This window comes from Poecilia reticulata, chromosome 2, assembly GCF_904066995.2.
Source record: "Poecilia reticulata chromosome 2, P_reticulata-male-v2, whole genome shotgun sequence".
NCBI lineage: Eukaryota > Metazoa > Chordata > Actinopteri > Cyprinodontiformes > Poeciliidae > Poecilia > Poecilia reticulata.
In genome coordinates, this window is record NC_088831.1 from 16,691,800 (window position 1) to 16,713,896 (window position 22,097).

Genomic DNA, 22,097 nt, shown 5'->3' on the forward strand with positions numbered 1-22,097 from the left:
GAAACAGAATTTTCACCGACGTAACTCAATCCAATCCAATCCAATCTTATTGAGCTTGAGCTGTTTTGCTTCAATGGGCATGGACTTTGAAAGATACAGTATGTGTAATTTTCCTTCCACTTCACAGTACTTTGTGTTTGTCTGACATGCTTTTGTTACAAAAATATGAAAAGGTTCAAAGAGTACAAATATTGTACTGTGAAAAAGTATTTGCTCTCTTTCAAATTTCTACTTTTTGTTACACCTAAATTGTTCCATTAATAAAACTAATTTTAATAAAAAATAATAATAACCTGAGAAAGTACAAAGTGCCTTTTTGAATTTTTTTTATTTACTTAGAGAAAAGCTATCCACCATGGTCTACAATAAAAAGTATTTGCTACCTAATTCTAAATGCTCTCATCAAGCACTTGTGATAGCTGGCACAATAGGAAACTGGTCTTTTCCTTTTGTGGCCCCATGGTGAACCCCGGTTGAGACATTGATTTTCTGTTTTGCATGCTGCCTCTAGGAATGTTCTTGTTGGGATACTGGTTACAAAATTGCTTTATAACCCTTACTTGTCACCTGATGTGAAACTTAACTGCAATAGAACAACTTTATTCTTTCACGTGTCTTTGATAAGAGCAAATCCTGCTTTTTAAGACAACTTAGCTTACTTCATCTTGTCCAACACATTCTGAAGTCTTTCCTTTGCAAATCAGATGTCAAAATACTAATGTCTTGTTCAAGATGCAGCCTAGAACAAGACTAGGCATTCAAAGAAATGTGCTTAACCATTGAGAATATAAACTTGTTATTTTTGTGATACTGTTTCTATGATAATCTTTTACTTGACAAATAACCATGGCAAAGATACCAGTAGTTTGGAAAATTTTTAATTCAGTGGTATTCAAGAAAATACATTTAATATAAGGAATCCATGATCCTCCTCATGCTCATGAACCTCATGCCTCCATATCCCATCTCTCTGAAGCTCCTGTACTCTCCAGGCCTCATGTACATCATCCTCCCTCTGTAGTGGGGCTGCTCGTACATCAGCCAGTGACCATCCATCACATGGCAGGACATGCAGTCAGACATGCGGTAGCGATCCATGAAGGAGTCACAGTCGTCCATGCACTCATGCATCTGACCACCGAAGTTCTCCCTCTCATAGATCCTCATTCTGTACGATCCTCTGTACTGTAAAACATTTTCAAACAAACATCAGATTAGGTTTGTAGCTAGAAAAAGTATATTCTGCCTAGAGATGAGATTTCCTACCATGGGGATCATACGACAGGACCTGATGCAGTCATTCCAGCCCATCATGCTCATGTAGTCAGCATACTCGCCCCTCCTCATGAAGTACTGGTTTCCCATGTAGTTGGGGCGGTCATAGACCATGAAGCAGCCGCTCTCCACCCTGCAGGAGTGACACCTGCTCATGTAGGAGGACATGTCAGCACAGTCGCTCATGCACTCATAGTGGCGACCCTGGAAGTTCCTGTCCTCGTAGAAGATGATCTGGGTAAGAGAGAATTGTATTTTGAAATCAAACAGCGTAAAACTGGCAAATGAAAATTGCATTTGTTAATTAACTAAAGATTTTGTACCTTGCCCCTCATGTTCATGTTGCTCATGTTGGCTGCTGATGAGTGGATGCTCTTGCTCCTGTACTGCATTCCTACCTGGTTTAACATTTTCCTTTTATACCTGAGCAAATGTAAAGAACTACTGGACCCCCTTTTGTAAAACTCCCAACTCAGCAACCTTATTCTCTTTAGAAAAGCCTTCCTGTCATGTATGTACATCCAGCATTTTGACAGTGCCTGTAACATGTGAATAGACTAAACCATGTGACTGTTAAAAATGGTATGTTCCTGCCTTATGGCACATATTCCCATAGGGCTTGTCTGACCTTTGTTAGTTAAAGGTGAATCTAAAATTGTTGCCTGTGTTTAATGGTTGCATATGTTGACAGTGTTTCCAGTCATAGTAAAAAAAATAAAGGTCTGTTTTTCTGTGACAGTGTTAAGTCCTTTGTTTTGATTATTCTGATTTGAATTTCCTGTCATAAATAGAACACAAAAGGAATAGAAATATTTTATAAGTCAACAACACAATGCAAGTAATTGTTGCTACGTTCTTATCCAGGAGGAATGCTGCAAGTCCATGGCTCGATGTAATTTGTTGGTTTTCATTAAAAACTTCTGAATAACATATTGAGCATAATGTGCTGTTTGGGAACTAGGATCAATTTAAATATATGTGTGATTGAATTGATTTTTAATTAGTATTTTTTTTGTAAAGTGCCTTGAGACACCGAGCATTTGTTGTGAATTGGCACTAAATAAATTATCTCAATTGAATAGAATTATTTTTAAAAGTTTGTATTCTTGGAAAACTTGAATTGGAAGCTGAAATTTGCTGGCCTGTATCTTGTTGTGACTCCATAGTACTCAGATACATACTTCTGTATCCAAGTCTTGATTCTTTTGTTTAAATCCCTGGTAGCCAAGCCTGGTTGTCCCGTCATGTCTGGTTTTGTTTTGTGTTGCAATTTTAATCCCAGCAGTAATTTTGCTCTGGAGAAAGCTGGCCCTGGCCTCTTCACATTATGTGTTGTTCTTGTAAGTCTTATGTCTTGTGCTCTGGTTTAAATGCCGGCAGGAATGGTGCCCTGGGAAAACTGAGAATCTGACATTAGTTTGACCTGTCTGGAAAACCACAAACTCAGAATTTTATACCATTTAAAGGTGTAAAATTAGGGAACGAGGGTGGCTTTACTATCCTGGCTGGCCTGATGACTGGAATGGACCAAACCTGCTTACTGTCTGTGTCTCCCCTGCAGTGATGATGGACACCTGATGACCAGATGATTCAATGTGGTTTTTACAACCCCAGTTGGCCTGTCTGACCTTTCAACCTGAAGGGACCAAACACGCTTAGTGACTGGGTTTCTCTTACAAAGATGATGAACACCCAAAGAATATGTCCCCAGATGATTCCGAAAAAGCCCTGCGACAGACTGGCGACCTGTCCAGGGTGAACCCCGCCTTTCGCCCGAAACGTTCGCTGGAGATAGGCACCAGCACCTCCCCACCCCACTAGGGACAAGGATGTTAGAAAATGGATGGATGAATTTGAAAAACACATCCATGCATTTAACTTTAGTTGCATAATTGCAAGTGTCTTAGGTCTGAATAAAATGTCAGACATCTGCAGCTGATCCAGAACGCAGCTGCTTGAGTTCTTGCTAAAACCAGGAATTAGAGCACATCATCCCAGCATTAAAGTTCTTACACTGACTCCATGTAGCCTTAGAACATATACATTGACGCTCCCTATGAAGTTCTAAGGATTACCTTTGTGGGAAAGTTGGAGAAGTAACCTGTGGACTGATTTTGGTTTTTTTTTTAACCTCTTCTCTGTGCTATGCAGCCCAGTAGTAGCTATATAGCTATTTGAATCCCTGGCTTAGCACAGGTTATAATTATGTTGAGTCTACCTTTTGACTTTAGTCCCCAATAATTTCAAATGACTTTCTTACTGCAGTCAACCACGGTAAAGATGAAGGAAAGCTTTTGCTGAATTTTCCTACTGTGTTCAAAGACAGAAATACATTTCAACTTTACCACTGGGGCATTAGTACCCCAGTGGCATGCAATATTTCAAGTCTGACAGAAAATAATAATCAAAGCCAGACTTTGGCACATATTTGAATGTTTTAAGGCTGTAGTCTTATAATTTTGATCTGCCAATTACCAGTAGTTTACATGCTTTTATTTTTTAACTCTTCCTTCTCTTTCTTCACCTTGAATTTTACCAATTCTGATCATTTAAACTACACTACTACTAGAAAATGAATAGATAGTTTGGAAATCACAGGACTGGACAGTTTGCATAAGATTCTAAGATGATTCAACCTAATAACTATCATCCAGTCTTTGTTGTTCTGGCATGCTTGTCATATTACCGTAGATTTATTGGGATTTATGTCTAGCAAAGTGGGGACTGCACAGTGGTGCAGTTGGTAGCACTGTTGCCTTGCAGCAAGAAGGTCCTGGGTTCAATTCCCAGCATGGTGGGATCTCTCCAGGTACTGCTTCTTCCTCCCACAGTTCAAAAACATAACTGCTAGGTTGATTGGTCTCTCTAAGTTTTCCTTAGGTGTGAGTGCATGTATGATTATTTGTCTTGTTTGCCTATGTGTTGCCCTGCCTCATCCATAAATTGCTGGAGATGGACACCATCACGCCTGGCAGCCCCAAGTGTGTTAGAAAATGGGTGGATAGTGAAGTATTACCAGTAGTAGAGTAGGAAATTCAACTGTCAAATTATTTTACTCCTGCATGAGCATTCAGGGTAAAGAAACTCCAGGACTACCTCTGTCTTCTGAGAAAGATCAATCATTTACAATAACAAAACTAGAATGTGTCATTTAAATATAAATGAAATCAGTGATGTTCCCGTATCTAAAGTGGCTTGCAAAAGTATTCACACCCCTTGAACTCTTTCATATTTGTCACATTACAACCACAAACATAAATATATTTCATTGGAATTTAACACGAACAAAATCAACAAAAAAGTGGTATACAATTATGAAGTAGAAAGAAAATTATACATGATTTAAAATAATATTTAAAAATAAAAAATTGAAAAGTGTGCAAAAGTGTTCAGCCCCCTTTCCTCTGAGTGCAACCAGTTGCCTTCAGAAATTGCCTGATGATTGCTAATGACTAAATAGAGTCCACCTGCGTGGAATCTAATCTTAGTACAAATCCAGCTGCTCTGTGATGCCTCAGAGGTTTGTTAAGAGAATATTGGTGACAAAACAGGATCATGAAGTCCAAGGAACACAGCAGACAGTTCAAGGAGAAAACTGCGGAGAAGTTTAAAGCAGTCTCAGGCAATCAAAAAACTTTCCAAGATTTGAACATCTCATTGTTCAATCCATCATCCGGAGATGAAAAGAGTATGGCACAACTGTAAGCCTACAAATATGAAAAAGGACAGCACTGATTAGAGATGCAGCCGAGAGGCCCATGGTGACTCTGGACCAAATGCAGAGGTCCAAAGCTCAGGTGGGAGAATATGCCCACAGGACAACGATTAGCCTTCACTGCACAGATGTGGTCTTCATGGACCAGTGGCTAGAAGAAAGCCATTATTAAAAGAAAACCATTAGCAGTTTTTGACAGAACTCAGGTTGGCGACACAGCAAACATTTTTTTTTGTTTTGGCCAAAATGTAAAACCCTAACACTGCACATCACTCTGAACCCACCATGTCAAATATCTTGGTGGCAGCATCATGCTGTGGGTGTGCTTTTCTTCAGCAGGGACGGGACAGTGAAGACGGTCAGAGTTGATGGGGAAAATGGATGGAACTGAACACAGGGCAATGTTGGAAGAAAACATTTTCCCCAATGCTGGGTAGGTGATAAATATTCAAAATGAAACTTCTCAAATTAAGAAACTTTTTTTAGAACTACTCAACAGCAACAATTTTCCCACATTTTTTTAAATTGATCATAGATCTGCAACTTAAAGCATAAATTAAGATCATTTTTCTTTTATCACACCAATATTGAGCCCAGTTAAGATGAAAATAATTGTACCACGACTATCACTAACAATAATTAAAACACTGTAGACAGATCAATAAATGTATACCATTTTATTTATTTAATGAAGTTAAAATTGTACAATTAGCACATGTCCATGATCCTCCTCATGCTCATGAACCTGGTTCCTCCATATCCCATCTCCCTGAAGCTCCTGTACTCTCCAGGTCTCATGTACATCATCCTGCCTCTGTAGTGAGGCTGCTCGTACATCAGCCAGTGGCCATCCATCACATGGCAGGACATGCAGTCAGACATGCGGTAGCGATCCATGATGGAGTCACAGTCGTCCATCATCTCATACATCTGACCACCGAAGTTTTCCCTCTCGTAGATCCTCATCCTGTAGGATCCCCTGTACTGTTTGCAGAAAATAAACATAATGAAATCCAGTTTCTAGTTGCCCCCAGTCTTAGAAATTAATAACTTATCGTTTAATACGTACCGAAGGGATCATACGGCAAGACCTGATTCCACCACTCCAGCCCATCATGCTCATGTAGTCAGCGTACTCGCCCCTCCTCATGAAGTACTGGTTTCCCATGTAGTTTGTGCGGTCGTAGACCATGAAGCAGCCGCTCTCCACCCTGCAGGAGTGACACCTGCTCAGGTAAGAGGACATGTCAGCACAGTCGCTCATGCACTCATAGTGGCGACCCTGGAAGTTTCTGTCCTCGTAGAAGATGATCTGTGAGAAAGAATGTTTTTTTTTTTTTTAGAGATCACAGCCACTATTAGGCTTTACTAGATGAGTCTTGTAGGTAGTCTACCATTGATGTAAAAATGTTTACCTTGCCCATGGTGGTGGTGGTGGCTTGTCAGGTCACTCAGAGTACTGTAGATGAACTGATACCCTGCCTGCCTGAGTATCTTACATTTATACCTGACAGTAGACAAAGACAGTGTACCCCTCTATTGTTCAAATTCCTGACCTGGCAAAATACTATTGAAGCCTAGAGCATTTTGAGTTGCTTACACATATAGCAGTGGGGCCATGCCATGACCATTGTTTAACTATTTCTTTTAAAAGCATTTTTTTAATGGAAATTGTGTTTGTCTATAATTGATGACCTCATGAATGATGATAATGTTATTCCTAATAGCAGAGAAAAATAGAAATTTATTTTGTATTATTTGTGACAGTAAATAGAGACAGACATGTTTCATTTGTTGTTTGAACAGTAACTTAAACATTGAGTTAACCCTTAACGTTGATGATTTTTATGTCAACATTTGCATGCCACAGACTGCATGCAAATGTTTCATTTATCGTTTGTGCAGTGGTCATGTAACCAGCCTTTGTGTGTGATACACACACTCAACAGCTGATCTGAGATGCTATGACTTTTTTCTACAGTATAAAAATGTGTTTGACTTTAGCAATGTTTTTATTTTAGGAGTTGCACAAAAGCACTACATGTTTTTGTGTAGTAATAATAATATCAGTAGTAATAATACTATCAAATTATCAAGATAATTTGATATGACTTAGACTTGACCTTTAAACTGTTACAGTTTTTTTCATATCTTTGAGGAACAGTAGATAGAGGATGAATAAAAAATACAATTGGTTATATCTGTAAGAGGTGTTAGTAATGGACTGGGTGACCTTGACAGAGTAAAACAGCTGACTACCAGCTTACCATGTGGATAATAGGCATGTCTCTTAGCAGGCTACGTTATGAATATCAAGCAAAAAAAATAAAAAAATCCTGGACAACCAACCTGCTTCTGGGTGCAAAAAATGTTGGCATAAAGTTCCACTAAAATTTTAATATTTTGATATTATAAGATCATAAAAGGATCAGATTAATTGAGGTCCACATAATATACACCCAGTCACTTTCTGATTTCCCAGTGCTAGCTATCAATTGTTTATATAAACTAAATAAGGCTGACTCTAGTTTCTTCAAATTTATTTGCAGAATTTAACAAAACAATAAATTGATCAGAGATACACATTAGAGCACTTATATCCCAGCTTCCAGCTTCCTTGCTGAGGTGATAGTCCTACTGCTGTGGCCCTAAAGTATGAATGCGTTTTGGGTGAGTGTGAATCATCCTACAGTTCAGAGGATCTCTGTTATTGGACGTAGCCCACATCATGTTGCTATGGAAATAAGAAGTTTCAGAAAAAACATTCAGCGATTGATGACTGACTTACACCGGTAGTCTCAAACATATGTGCCCCAACCCCCAAAATGCAGTTCTTTGTAAATATTGTAAATTGCTAAGTTTTTTAGTCTGAGTGTCCTGAGCTTTATGTGGGTCAGAAAACAACCAGAGAACACAACAACTGTGTTAGAATGCCAGGCACTGCCTTTCTGTGTGGAGTTTGCATGTTCTCTCTATATGCTCTGAACTCTGAGTGTGACCTTACTGTTCTGTCCATTACGGACAGGCACCAGGCCCTGCAACCCAACAGAAGTAAGACGGGTATGGACAGGCCATTCATTTTTGAGACGGGTTGTTTTCAAGCCATTCTTTAAAAGCTTAGACATAAATCGCTTTTAATATGTTTGTTTAATTAAAAACCTGATCCTGTTAGCGTGTTTGTAAAACCCATGAGCCCACCTTGTTTTAATTATAACCCAGGGTGCATTATCTTTACTTCTAAGTGAGTTGCTAGTCATCAAGATAGAAACGGAAGTCAATCCTTGTACCTCACCACAGTTCAGGTGAAGCGACACACGTGAATCACTTTAGACTCACTAATTTCACTCTGAATTTTTTTGTCGATGTTCAAGAGATCTCTAAAGTCACCAACAGAGAGAGAGAGACAACTACAACATAAGATGTACCTACCTACCAACCTAACAGTGACACAATGAACTAGGGCTGTTGTAAACGATTATTTTAGTAATCGAGTAATCTATAGATTTTTCTTACGATTAATCGAGTAATCGGATAAAAACAATTATGAAATAAAATATTGGTAAATCTTCCATAACACCAGTGTTGCTATCGGATATCAACATCAGTCTATTTTTTTCCACATTTGAGCTTCCCTACCAGTTACTTTTTTGTAGACCGCGGGAGCAATACAGGATATTTACGGCTCCTCCGTTCAGAAACTCATCTACCAGCCATGTTCCGCCTCCCGTTTGTTCAGACCGGAATGATATAAGTTTATTGTGCGGTTCGTCCGTAAAGCTGCTCTTACCCTGTAAGCATCAACCCTCAGCGGCCCGCCGTGTTCAGTCTCTCCGCTCACCTGTATAAATCCTCCTCAGCTTCTTCCCGCCGTTCAACCAGCAGCTCCGGAGCAGAAAGGCTGCCGAACTCCCGGCATCACGCCGGTCATTTTAAGGATGTTTATTGGTCCCACAAAAACGATGAAAATCCGGAATTATCACCAATCAGTAAAATCCCCGCGGGCCGAACTTGAAGATTGGACGTTATGCCGCTAACACGTAGCTTCCGTCAACAACTCAGAGGCGGAAGTCAGAGCTCCGCTCAACGCAAATAATGTTCCGGCTGAAACACGGTGCGCTAAATGATTAAACATAAATTAACAAAGCTTCGAGGCAGGTCAATTTTCCTCGAGGAATTTTAATAATCGAGGTACTCGAATCACTCGAGAAATCGTTTCAGCCCTACAATGAACCCCTTCCTCCTGAGCCAATGTTGCCCCAGATAATGTTAATATATTTGGTAATAATAATAATAATAATATTAATAATTAATTTGTTTTATTTTAAGCACCTTTTGGGACACTCAAGGTCGCTTTACAGTAAAAAAGCACAATAGGATTGAATGCACTTATGGTGTTATTTAGCTTTAATTGTGCTTCTTGTTTTAACAGGTGTTGCAATATTACAATAACATGAAGCAATATTTTTTAAGGGGCTCTGTATATATTGCTTAGGAGATTTTGACGATTTAGACACTTTGTATTGTCATTTATGTCACTATCACAGCAAAGCTAAAAATATTTTGATAAAACTATAAGTATATATTTCTAATCTCTTCTTCCACTCTGTCTGGCTGGCTGGATAATTTCCAGTTCGGGCTTCCTATTTCCAAACACATCATCTCAGATTTGATCCATATTGAAGTGTTTTTCAAAATTTTATTGCACTAATGTATCTTAAATATAATAAATACAATATTGAATGACTAGATTTAGCAGGTAATTTAAAGGTTAAATTTGACAGACGTTGATGTTTTTATTTGTAAGAAAATGTCAGAATAAGGTATTTGAGTTGTAAAACGAAGTTATTTAGGGAAACACATCAGTATTAGGAAATTAATGTTGTTTTGTACCTGGTGATGACACATACATACTGGATAGACAGTAACATGAAGGATTAACTCTTTAATTTTTGTCTGCAAGTGAGTGAGCAGAAAATACTTTTCACTAAAAGTGCATTCTGTCATTTGATTTGCAGACAGTTTGAGGATGCTTATTTATTTGATCAAAATTATCATCTTTATTTAAGGTTCTGACAACCGTTAAGTGACAGAGTTGGGTTGTTGACTCATGATTTAACGTGGTGGTTAAATCATGAGTGGGACACATGGGACAGCTCCCACTGTCCCATGTGTTTTAAATGTGTCTCGGTTCCACAGCAGATTCTACAGACTGCATGATCTCCTCTGCATTCCATTAAGTGTTGCTGAAGCCTGGTAATCAATATGTTATTTATGTCAGCAAGGAAACACTTAAGACATGCAGGGCAGGAGGCTTGAGGTTGCAAAGAGGGGTTTATTGAACCTTCTTTGCAACTTTTCCGGAAGTAAAAAAAAAAAAAAAATCAAGCATTGAAGAAAAGATAGAAAAGAGAATGAATAACTTTATTGGAATTTAGTGGTAGGAATCTATGATCCTCCTCATGCTCATGAACCTGGTTCCTCCATATCCCATATCCCTGAAGCTCCTGTACTCTCCAGGCCTCAGGTACATCATCCTGCCTTTGTAATGGGCCTGCTCATACATCAGCCAGTGGCCATCCATCACATGGCAGGACATGCAGTTGGACATGCGGTAGCGGTCCATGAAGGAGTCGCAGTCGTCCATGCACTCATGCATCTGACCACCGAAGTTCTCCCTCTCATAGATCCTCATCCTGTAGGATCCCCTGTACTGTAAAAGGATTTGAGAAACCCAGATTAGATCAGGCTTTGCCAGTAAAAATAAAACGTTATGTAGAAAGGAGACGCAGTACCATGGGGATCATACGGCAGGACCTGATGCAGTCAGACATTCCCATCATGCTCATGTAGTCAGCGTATTCTCCCCTCCTCATGAAGTACTGGTTTCCCATGTAGTTGGGGCGGTCATAGACCATGAAGCAGCCGCTCTCCACCCTGCAGGAGTGACACCTGGTCAGGAAGGAGGTGAGCTCTGCACAGTCGCTGCTGGTCTCATAGAAGCGACCCTGGAAGTTCCTGTCCTCGTAAAAGATGATCTGAGAAGACAAAATCATCAACTGAAATCTGTTCTTTTTAAATACAAATATAAATTTGGCATCCTTACATTTAATTGAAAATGTTGATGACTTTCATGATCAACCTACCTTGCCCATGATCCTAGTCTTCAGTTGGTTCCTGTAGAACTGAACTGTGGCTGATGTGTGGTCCTGGCACTGGCTACTGTTACTTTTATACTTGCTGAAAATAAAAATGTATGTTGGCCTTCTATTGTGTAAAGTCCCCACTCAGCAACATGCCATAAAAGACTGTAGAGCTGCCAGGGCATTAAAGGGTCATTATCCAGCACTACGCTCTTCTGGTGGAAATGCATGCACTGCATACGTACAGCATTGTTGCTAAGCATAATGAAAAATAACGAGAAACTTCTAAACATAATATGACACCTGGGCTGCTTTATGTTATATTTTTATCAGCAAAGCAAAACTCTGGACTAGAGAATGTAATACTTACATTTAATACATTTCAAATAAAACAGGATTTCACTTCAGATACTTCAGAGATCAAACTAAATATTTCACATTCATGATGACATTTCAATAAAACCATGCAGAGTCTGTGTTTTAAGGATCTTGAAAACTGACTGAACCAATTCATACTGACAGATCGAAGCATTATTAATGTAGAACGAAATCAACATTCGAGATTGCAGCTTTAACAGATATTACAAGAGGTATGTTAATGAGATTTATATACGGTCAGTAACAAAACACTTTGCACATGAAAGCATAAAATTTAAAGCTGCAGGCCTAGAGCAGCTCTGGCGAGTCTTGCCACCTCCTTCAGTTTACATCCAAACTCAGAGTGCAATCCAAAATGGATGACTTCCTGTCAGGTTCGAAAGAGGCAACAAAAGTGTATCTGGTATTTTGTACAATAAGAAGGCTGTCATTTAATAAGACTAAAGTGGTTCATCCACTTTAATACGTATAGTGGATGAATCACTTCCTGATCTTAATGAACAAAGATGAAATTATGACAATGATGACATAGATGTGCTAAGGAGTGCATTGTGATAACAGACAGATGGTTTGGTGGTGCTTTTACCTTGTACTTGATGTTTGTAATGACAAAAAATCTGATTTCAGGGCTGAGGTGCACTTAAATACTTTGTTGAAGAGCCAAGCTGCGTATAACCTGCAGTTTATTACCGTAAGAACTGATCAATTTTTCAAGTTGCTAAGAAGAAATGTGTAGGAGGTGTATGCTCAAACAAAACGTGTAAATTTCACAAAATGATCCATTTGAACTAAAATGGGTAACATGGACTGAGTCTCATATGTGTGCCACATTTCATAAGCCTCTGTCAACTGACAGATCGAAACAAGCATTGTGGAAAAGATAGAAAAGAGAATAACTGTCAAAGATATCCACAATTAGTTATAAAGATAGACCTTATTTTGGAAATATTTATTTTAGATATGAAAACAATATAGTAATAATACTGTAGGTTATTTAATTTTTATAAATTTTATTAAAATATTAGCTGTCCTCTTCCTCAGCTAAACACTGTAGCAGCTGGTGTTTAGCTGCTGCCTTCAACTTCATAAATAAAACATTGAATGACTCTTACTTCTGGTCGGACTGTGTGATCTGGTATGTACTTCTATACCTCTGTGTCCAGTTCAGCAACAGTTGTGCTGTTTAGAGTCCAGTGTGGTGGTAACAGCAACACCGGACTTTGTTACCACCGACACCGTACCTCCATGGATCGGTGATGTCAGTACCGCAGGCAGCATACTGTTAGCATCTCAAAGACGTACCAGCTCTGTCTGTCTCAGCACGGCATTAATTTTTATCTCATTAAGGTAACGATTGCCTGTTAGAGCCTTCGTTACTTCTGCTGGTACAAATGACTCAAAGTATTGTGGAGAAACGTCCAGGGTCCAGATTAGGCCCTTCGGCTCTCACACAGCGCTCTCCTTTCTTTCATGTGGGAAATTATCCAGATTCACCTCAGTTTTTTTTTTAAATTTGTTTTAATTACAGCCAATAGTGACACGGTGTGGCATTATCTAAAATTACACCAGTCAAGTGCAATATGATAAACAACAAGCCTTCTTGTGTTTACTCCGTAGATTCCAGTACAGAATGGACCGTTACGCATCATCAACCCATCAGTGAAAAAATGGCGACCTCTGTGGGTGAAAAATGCAACAAAAGATGTACATTTTTGAAGTAATTGTGAGTTTTGGCATATCACAAGCAGCATTTTTTTATGTAATAGGAAAATTGCAGCATATTTAGGCCAACATGTTCAACTAGTCCTGGATCCTGTTAACATTTTCCTGGGTGTGCCTTGGAAACATGTTGATGCACACAAATTAAGCTTCCCCCCAGGGGTGAAGAGTTCCATCAAGCCATCACAAGTATTCATCACCTTGAAAAATCTCCCACTTAACAAGATCTGCCTGCAGCAGCACAGCCATCAAACAGTTTCCTCTTCTCACAATCAACAAACAGCTAAAACTCCTTGTTGATCACGGATCACGTTGTAAAAAATATTGTGCACAATCCTCAAGATTTTCCTCTGATCATTACATTAATCATGTCAGACAGACATTGGTGTATCGTTCTGTGCACATGTGAACTTAACAGCTGCTGCTGTCTCAGATCAGTATCATATCACTATCTCACACTTGTTCTGCAGTCTCATATGGCCTCTTTCAGTTCTTAGTGGTTAATGTGCATCTAACCCCCAAATCAACTTTTTTTTTTCCTGGTAAACTGTCTAAACAGATTATCTGGGCCAATCTGTATGGCTCTGTAAACATTCTGACATTTTTGTGTAAATGTTTTAGTCCTGCATTATTTTCACACATCCCCACGTTTGGGTATAAAAGCATCTCACTCAGACGCATGGCTCCACCCACCTGGTGATGAGTGTCGCCGTGGAGACCAGCGAATGATAGCATTACTCTGCTTTAAAAATGTGTGATGTTTTTACACTTTTAATGTACTTTTAATGCAAGTTTTAGAACAACTTAGTATGACAACAGTCATGAAGTGTTCATGAAAGCCACAGACATTCATAAAAACCCCTTCAATGTTTATGACAGTGTCATGTCAGTCTTATGCACACTCCCTCAAATAAATTGTTACTGGAAATGCTTGCTCTGATTTTTACACAGTGTACATAAACATTTTATTTCAAATGCAGAGTAAAAGACAAAATGGTCAGCAAATAAACTTTTTTCAAAGCACTTCTTTTTTCAAAGGTGATGTATTTGTGGTTAATGTACGGAAAACCATTTTTGTTGTTTGTTGTTTGTCAAAAATGTTCTTAGACTTGATTAATCAACTCGTACTGTAAGTCGATCGTTTTCCTTCTCCAGACCTGAAGTCAGTGACGTGGTGTTTTGTTAGTCTTAAGAAACTGTTAACAAGATACTGCTTGACTGTTTCACAGATCAAAATGCAGAAATAAAGAGTGAAAAAAAATTTAGTTCATCCTTCAGGAGTTAATCCTGCTGTCTATTCGTCCTATTGTAATGTATTGGATTTCATTGTCTCCTTCAGATTAGGAATCTAAACACTTCACAGCTTGCCCTGACATTCTGATGCACATTTACAAATCTTCTTATTCCCAGGTTTGATCATCTGCAAAATCCGCTAAGGTGAAATCTCATTATTTTGACGCCGGAGTGGGAGTAAAGAAAAACAAAGCAAAATACTTATTGAAACTAGAAACTAAAAAAAATCTGAACATGTTTTTAACTTTTTTTTATGTTTTGTGAATTAGGTTACTTAGTTTGCTTGGTACAATAATCAGGACTCACTGCAGAATCAACTGTTTATTGACGTAAACAGCTCATTTCTTGTGGTTTTATCTCAGATTTTGAAGCCAAAATATCCCAGGAAACTCAAATGGCTTGAATTTCAATTGAGTCAATTCATCGACATGAGCTTTTCCGTCCTGTCTAACAGGATTCCATGATGCGTCCGATGGAGCCGATCCGCATGTCCATGGGGCCCGTCCCCATGTCCCTCATGCTCCGGTACTCTCCGGGTCTCAGGTACAGCATCCTGCCTCTGAAGCTGGGCTGCTCATACAGCAGCCAGTGGCCATCCATCACATGGACGGACTGGCACTCGGACATGCGGTAACGCTCCTGGATGGAGTCGCAGTCGTCCATCAGCTCGTTCATCTGACCACTAAAGTTCTCCCTCTCGTAGATCCTCATCCTGAATGGACCTCTGTGCTGTAAGAGGAAGCACGATTACTTTCAGGAAACATTTTACCCACAGTGCAAGTTGAATTAAAACATGTACAGGGAAGAATAAACATCCTTGTAATCAAAGGTCAGTTAGATGCATAGAATGTCGAATGATTAGTTGGCAACATGTAAAATACACAGGACACAGCAATGTGTGTGTCTTGTGTTGTAAGAGAGACCTCGAAATGTGATTCTCATGAGAAACCTCTAACGTTACATAACTGTAAGACGATGCAGAGTGTGATTGTGGGTTGTTACCATGGGGATCATGCGGCAGGAGCGGATGCAGTCGCTCATGCTCATCCCCATGAGTCGCTGGTTGTCGGGGTACTCTCCTCGCCTCACCAGCATCTGGTGGCCCATGAAGTTGGAGCGTTCGTAGACCATGAAGCAGCCGCTCTCCACCCTGCAGGAGTTGCAGCGGCTCAGGTAGGAGGTGAGCTCTGCGCAGTCGCTGCTGGTCTCATAGGAACGACCCTGGAAGTTCTTGTCCTCATAAAAGATTATCTAGAAGCAGAAAATGGTTTCAGATATGATCTGATAGGAAATGATCTGCTAATGTTGTAACAAACACCCAAAACGCTCTCTTACTCTGCCCATTTTGGTAGTCAGTCCTGTTGTCCCTGATTGCACTGGTACTTGGGCAAAGCAAACTCTGTCACTTTTATACTCATCATCATGGTTAAATGATCTATGGAGCCATTGTTTTGAATATCTTACTCAGCAGCGTAGCGTACAGGGCTATAATGATAGCTAAATCGCTCTGTAAATGGTTATTATTCCAGTGTGTATGCATCTGGTGCAGTGCCAACTGCAGCGGCTGCCCTATGGGGTACAGGTGGGTGACAACAGAAAATGTATCAGCCGGGACTCTGCTATCAGCGGGATAAAAAGCACCGTAAGAAATTCAAATAACAAGTCGGAAGTTATAGTCTCATTATGTCTGCTATAGTTACAAACTTTAACATGCTTTTGTTTTTATTTTGTTTCAACTCTTCATAATTTTATTCAGTGTAGTATTTCACGGTATACATGTAACTAATTTGATCTGTCAAACTAGTGAAACATTTATTTTAGTCTGCAAAAAAAATATTGAGAAAGACAGACTACACCCTTATATGCACAGTGAAATCACTCATCAGCAGCAAACACAAAGTTCAGTTTTAGAACTAGTGTGAACAATCTTTGATACAGGAAATACAAGTAAAATAGGTACAGGATTCTCAGCACTTTGGGTTGACGGGTCAGAGATGCAAACTGAGTGAAGAGGTGAAGCGAGTGCAACTAGGTTGGAACGGGAGAAAACTATTAGGTGTGATAAAAGAGTAGGTGTTTAAAATAGCACTGAGACCAGCAACGTTGCATGACGACAGTCAGTGTGAATGAAGAAAAGACAGGAGGTTGAAGAGCTCAACATGTTGAGGTTCTGTTTGGTTGGGTTTCGTTTCTGTTTCAGAATTTGTCTGACAATCAGTTTTGCTTGAGTCATTCTCCCTGTCCATCATTTCCCGGATGATCCGTCCCGCTTTGTCTTTGTTAATGTCAAGTCAATATATTTGCTGTGAACGACGTCGAGCTTCACGTTGCGCTCCAGAAAACTGCAAACATCGAGACTAATATGAACAGCGCAATGAACGCGAAAACAGCCACGAATGAACGTGTCCGTAAAGTTGCGCAACTAAACGCCATTATAATTATTAATATTAAGATGAGTGTCACAAATCTGTGCAGCGGGTCATCTGAGTTGTGGAGCCACAGGAGGAGCGCTGTGCGCTGCGCTGTGACAGCAAACGCAGGGCCGTAACGCAGAACCTGGAGGCTGGGGCACGAATGGGGGCCTAAAATCCTTCTAAGAGTTTTCCAGACAATACAGGAACACACAAAACACACACAAATTACAAAAAAATTTTTTTGTACTGTTGTAACCATTAAACAATCTCCCCTTCAGTTCAACCTTATAAGTGGAGACACATAGTTGATGTTACCATTATAAAATAACTTGCAATTATGCATTGGCAAAGATCAATGGGATTTTCACGGGGACATTATTGTCAGCAGCTGCTGAAAGTAACTAAAAAAGTTACTTTTAATGTACATTCCAAATCAAATAATTAGTAATCTAACTAAGTTACTTTTTCAAGGATTAATCAGTCATGCGATCAAAGTTACTTTTTCAAAGTAACTCTGCCATCACTGGTCACTACAGAAGATTGTTGCTAAGAACTGGTGAAAGAAAATGTAGCTTTCTATTTAATATTGTAGTATCTATAGATGATCTGCCAGTGGTGATAACAACAAAGCACTTAACTATTAAGGAAATCTTAAAATCAATCACAAACAAAATGGTAACCAGTGACGATATGCCAAATGGAGACTAGAGGGTTTTCTTTCTTGGTGTTGGTAAGAAGTCTGACTGCAACATTTTCAACTACAGCTTGCGTAATGCTGCAGTAAGTAGCTTTGTATAAAATCCTTTTTTTTTTTTACATATTTGTTAAAACTCACTATGTCCTGACAGTGTAGTGTCAGTCAGATAATCTATGAAACAATCAAACTCCTGAGACCTTCTCCATGTGGCCCTACTGCCATATGCAGAAACACACCGCTCCTTATCAGAAAGAGCCAATCAGAGCCAGAAGGATGACCTTAGCAGAGTCAATCACCCTCTTGTTCTCCATGCTACAGCTCCTTCCTCACAGCATAGCCTGTCGTAAATGCTAAGGCTAGTTAGCATAGCTACTGATGATGGTGGATACACTGTTCCCCTGTAACAGTACATCTTTTCTCCACCATTAACACAACTGAAGCAAACCAAGTGAGGAGTGTGTAAGCTTGATTGACAGTGCTAAGACCTGCCTCCAGGCTCTGATTGGTTGTTTCTGCAGAGGCAGATCTTCACAGTTTATCTGCCTCATGTTATTCTTTCACAACATACTGTCAGTTTTAACCAATATGTTATAATTGTTTCACATTTTTTTAAAGTTACTTACTGCAGCTTTAGGTTTTTGTAGCAGCTGGTAGAATGTAAAGACTTTACATTCTACTCTTGAGAATTTAAAATAGTTTGTAATGTATTAAATAAAATATTATATATAAAGTATATAGCAGAACTTTTATAACCCACAAACATCTACAGGATAGAATGATAAAACTACAAGTCAGTGTTTGCTGTATGTTTTATTTGACTCATGGACACATGACTGTTCTGCCTCAGCAGGAATCCATAATGCGCCTGACAGAGCTGAGCCTCATGCCGCTGTGCCCCAGCTCCCTCATGCTCCTGTACTCTCCAGGCCTCAGGTACATCATCCTCCCTCTGTAGTGGGGCTGCTCGTACATCAGCCAGTGACCATCCATCACGCTGCAGGACTGGCAGTCAGACATGCGGTATCGATCCACGATGTTGTCACAGTCGTCCACCAGCTCGTGGCTTTGACCAAGGAAGTTCTCCCTCTCAAAGATGCGCATCCTAAAAGAACCTCTGTGCTGTTTGGATGAACCCAAAGGGACACATAGAAATGACCTTGCCCATGTTGACTTTGTTAAAAAGTGTCAAAAGCACAATTTAAATGAAATGAAATTTCTAACGCTAAGTCACTAACTATCATCTAGGATGTTTTTAGTGTATACCTGGGGAATTAAGCGGCAGGATCGGATGGAGTCACTCATGCCAAAAGACCCGTAGTCGGAATATTCCCCCCTTCTCAGGAAATACTGATTTCCCAGGAAGTTGGGACGGTCGTACACGACAAAGCAGCCGCTCTCCACCCTGCAGGAGTGACACCTGCTGAGGAAGGAGGACATGTCAGAGCAGTCGCTCATGCACTCATAGTGGCGACCCTGGAAGTTCCTCTCCTCGTAGAAGATGATCTAGAAAACAAAGACAAGCTTTGGATGAACATGTTGTCCTTCTCTGTGATTTTATCACTCGTCTGCATTGCTTCTCTGCAGTGTACATCCTAAACAGTTCTCTGGTGAACTCTCTACCCACCTTGCCCATGTTTGATGTGTGTTTGTGGGATTCTGTCCAACAACATGCGGCTGCCAGGCGGCTTTTATACTTTATACGGGCTGTTAGAGGGTTTTGTTATTTAAATTATCTGGAAGCTGATGAATAAGCAGCTCTGCGATCGCTGTTAATTTCATTTGTGCCATCATGTTTCAGGACAAAGACAGGGGAAACGAGTGAAAGTCACGTAGTTGGACTGAGCTAAAGATTTCCAAGACTAGAGGATATATAAGAGACATTTTCATCATATTTAAACATTATTTGATTTGGATCAATGTTTTAAGTTTAGTAGTTGTATGTGTTAAAGATTTCCAATGCTTCTACAGCAGAAAACAAAAAGGAAAATAAAAAAAATGCTAGTTAGTGATAAAAGATTTGTAGCTATTTTAACAAAGAAAATAAACTTTTTGTTTATGACATAATAATGAGTTTGTGACCAACTTACTGTGACAAGCCGACAATTAATAATCTGACTTCAAAAAGCACACAGAGCAGTTTCCTTTAGAAAACCAGCTGTTTTCTCATCTGATTTATTTAAATTATGTAAAGCTACACTAGCAAGATTTAAGTCAAACAATAACTCCCTGGTTTACTAAGCCAACTGGAAGAAAAACAAAACATTTATGAAGTTTCCAAGTTAGGCCCAATTCACTTTGCGTCAACAGAAAATAACCTTGACACCAGAAATATATCATTAATAACCCAAAGCCACAGAAAAGAACTGAGCGATTTTCAGTCTTTATTTCAGGCCTTTTCTGTCTAAACGACGTTCAGTTGGTTTTACTTTTCTGTTTTGTATTTTAAATAAAAGGGTTTGACAAATGTCATCAATGTTTTACATTTGAATTTATGCTGCATTCCGTCTGCTGTCTGAGCTGGGAAATTACAAGTTCCCAGTCAGACAAATTAACTGGAGCGTCATCTGATGTCCGATTTCCCACTGAGAAAGTGAGATCAACTCCGGCTACCTCCAGTTACGACTTGTAAAACTGACTACACATTTCAACATGGCCGCTCCCCACGTCAAAGACATAAAATGTGGTGGAAACATGTTTATTTTAGACACTGTAAGACTGCAGGACCAGGTCCTGGAGTACTAGTAGATCTGAAAATAACTAAAATATTGCATAAAAGTTTAATATTTCTTGCCAATCATCTCAGAAAGTGAAACTGTTCATATTTCAAGCTTTTATTATTATAATAATAATAATATTATTATTATTATTATTATTATTATTATTATTATTATTATTATTATTATTATTTACTCATTTTGTTATTATTATTTTTGCATTTAATGATTGTGGTGTACAGGTAAAGAGAACCCAAAATTCAGTGTCTCAGAAAATGACGGCATCACTTTGGGGTGAGAGACTTTTCAAAAGCTCAGGAAACCTTTGCAGATACTTTGAGTTAATTAGCTGATTAGCTACAGCAGATCATTTGAAAAGCTGAAACATGAGTTTATTGCTAAATACAGATTCATTCAAAATTGGTGAATGTGAAATCTTTGCCTTGTAATATAAAATGTTGTCAAAATCTCCTCTAACCTAAATCTTGTGAAGTCAATGTTTTCTCTCATCCCATTAGCATGTGACTGCACCTCTGATCCTTACCGACTTTCCAGGTTTTCATCAAACGTTGCTGCTGGTGCAGCCACTCAAACAGTTTCCCAATAACTTCCAGGGATTTCACCGTTTTCAGAGTGATGCATGTATTCTACTTCTGGGATGTCCTTCAGTTTAAAAGCCCAGGAACTGGTAACGATTTCAGAGAAGATGAATTATGGTCAGGAGGCATTTTGAAAGTTTCACCAAATAAATATTTCATGGTACCATCACATGTTAAAAACAAGTTTAACATTTAGCTTAAACAACAATGGATATTTCTGTTCAATTCTTACAATCAAGCCAGCACCAATCTCATACTGACTTCTTGCTGCTTTAGATCAAAAGACACCATCTTGATTACTGCAGAATGGATCACACACTCTATACCAACAGGGCCTTTATAGGGTTGGCATTACATCGATTTGGCACTTGTTTGATATGCAAATCAGGTTAATTTGAATAACAAAACGTTGCCCTGTCTGCAGATTGTTAGATTGTTTTGGCACTATTCTTATCTCTATATTTCCTTACATACGTTTTTTTTTTTTCTTTGAAGACAAGACCTTCCAAGCCGGGTGCTGTATGAGCAGCCCAGTACACCCTGAGAACCAACACTGGATGGGATTCAGTGAGAGCATCCAGTCATGTCACTTCATTAAAAATGTAAGCTCAAGATAAGGGTTGCTGTTCTACAGTCGCTATGATTCGCCCTTTCTTTCAAGCTAATGAAGCTAGATGCTTTAACACTGAGGGTCAACTGGGTGCCAAAGAGTGCACCAACCAAGCAATATTCACTGAAAGCCAAACAGGAAGGATAAAAGAGAATAAAAATGTTCAAATATTGTAGATCTGATTCAGCTTCATGTTTTTTCCTGATCTCTTACTCATGTCTTCCAGATGTACGGAAAGTCCTGGAAGATCAGGTTCTATAACACGCAGGATTCTGGAGGTCAGGTGGCAGAGTGTGCTGAGGATGGACCATCGATTTATGAGTTCTTTAAGTTCAGGGAGTTCTGGTTGTCCGTGGTGATGGACGGGGCTTGGGTCCACCAATGCTTTTTAGCACGTGCCAAGTACTCAAACTACACACACTGGAGCACCAACTCCCCTGCAGCTGGATCCTTCCGGATGATCACAGAGTTTCAGTTGTCCCTCAATTAATTTTTTTTTAAATTGTCATCATTGATTCTTTTCCTCTTAACATACACAGTTTG

General features: G+C 39.3%; 5 protein-coding genes across 6 annotated transcripts; all 5 read right to left on the minus strand.

The window, feature by feature from the left end:
• Positions 1 to 862: 862 nt before the first annotated feature.
• LOC103482072 (gamma-crystallin M3-like) lies at positions 863 to 1,689 on the minus strand. The gene is made up of 3 exons (XM_008438003.2): positions 1,599 to 1,689; positions 1,267 to 1,509; positions 863 to 1,185 (listed from the first exon to the last, which is right to left on the minus strand). The coding sequence occupies exons 1-3, from the start codon at positions 1,683 to 1,685 to the stop codon at positions 907 to 909; spliced, it is 609 nt and encodes a 202-aa protein (XP_008436225.2). The 5' UTR covers positions 1,686 to 1,689; the 3' UTR covers positions 863 to 906.
• A 3,963-nt stretch (positions 1,690 to 5,652) lies between these two features.
• On the minus strand, positions 5,653 to 6,480 carry LOC103482081 (gamma-crystallin M3-like). The gene is made up of 3 exons (XM_008438013.2): positions 6,406 to 6,480; positions 6,060 to 6,302; positions 5,653 to 5,974 (listed from the first exon to the last, which is right to left on the minus strand). The coding sequence occupies exons 1-3, from the start codon at positions 6,412 to 6,414 to the stop codon at positions 5,699 to 5,701; spliced, it is 528 nt and encodes a 175-aa protein (XP_008436235.1). The 5' UTR covers positions 6,415 to 6,480; the 3' UTR covers positions 5,653 to 5,698.
• A 3,910-nt stretch (positions 6,481 to 10,390) lies between these two features.
• LOC103456941 (gamma-crystallin M3-like) lies at positions 10,391 to 11,238 on the minus strand. Of its 2 annotated transcripts, XM_008438023.2 has the most exons (3): positions 11,134 to 11,238; positions 10,783 to 11,025; positions 10,391 to 10,700 (listed from the first exon to the last, which is right to left on the minus strand). In XM_008438023.2, the coding sequence occupies exons 1-3, from the start codon at positions 11,140 to 11,142 to the stop codon at positions 10,422 to 10,424; spliced, it is 531 nt and encodes a 176-aa protein (XP_008436245.1). In that variant the 5' UTR covers positions 11,143 to 11,238; the 3' UTR covers positions 10,391 to 10,421. The 2 variants fall into 2 exon arrangements, with proteins under 2 accessions (XP_008436245.1, XP_017157998.1); XM_017302509.1 differs by lacking the exon at positions 11,134 to 11,238 and having other exon boundaries at positions 10,783 to 11,058.
• Positions 11,239 to 14,826: 3,588 nt separating this feature from the next.
• crygm5 (crystallin, gamma M5) lies at positions 14,827 to 15,963 on the minus strand. Its single transcript, XM_008437958.2, has 3 exons — positions 15,856 to 15,963; positions 15,523 to 15,771; positions 14,827 to 15,249 (listed from the first exon to the last, which is right to left on the minus strand). Exons 1-3 carry the CDS (start codon positions 15,862 to 15,864, stop codon positions 14,968 to 14,970), a joined length of 540 nt encoding a protein of 179 aa, XP_008436180.1. The 5' UTR covers positions 15,865 to 15,963; the 3' UTR covers positions 14,827 to 14,967.
• A 2,459-nt stretch (positions 15,964 to 18,422) lies between these two features.
• Positions 18,423 to 19,332, minus strand: LOC103482036 (gamma-crystallin M3-like). The gene is made up of 3 exons (XM_008437951.1): positions 19,256 to 19,332; positions 18,895 to 19,134; positions 18,423 to 18,750 (listed from the first exon to the last, which is right to left on the minus strand). The coding sequence occupies exons 1-3, from the start codon at positions 19,262 to 19,264 to the stop codon at positions 18,475 to 18,477; spliced, it is 525 nt and encodes a 174-aa protein (XP_008436173.1). The 5' UTR covers positions 19,265 to 19,332; the 3' UTR covers positions 18,423 to 18,474.
• Positions 19,333 to 22,097: the final 2,765 nt, after the last annotated feature.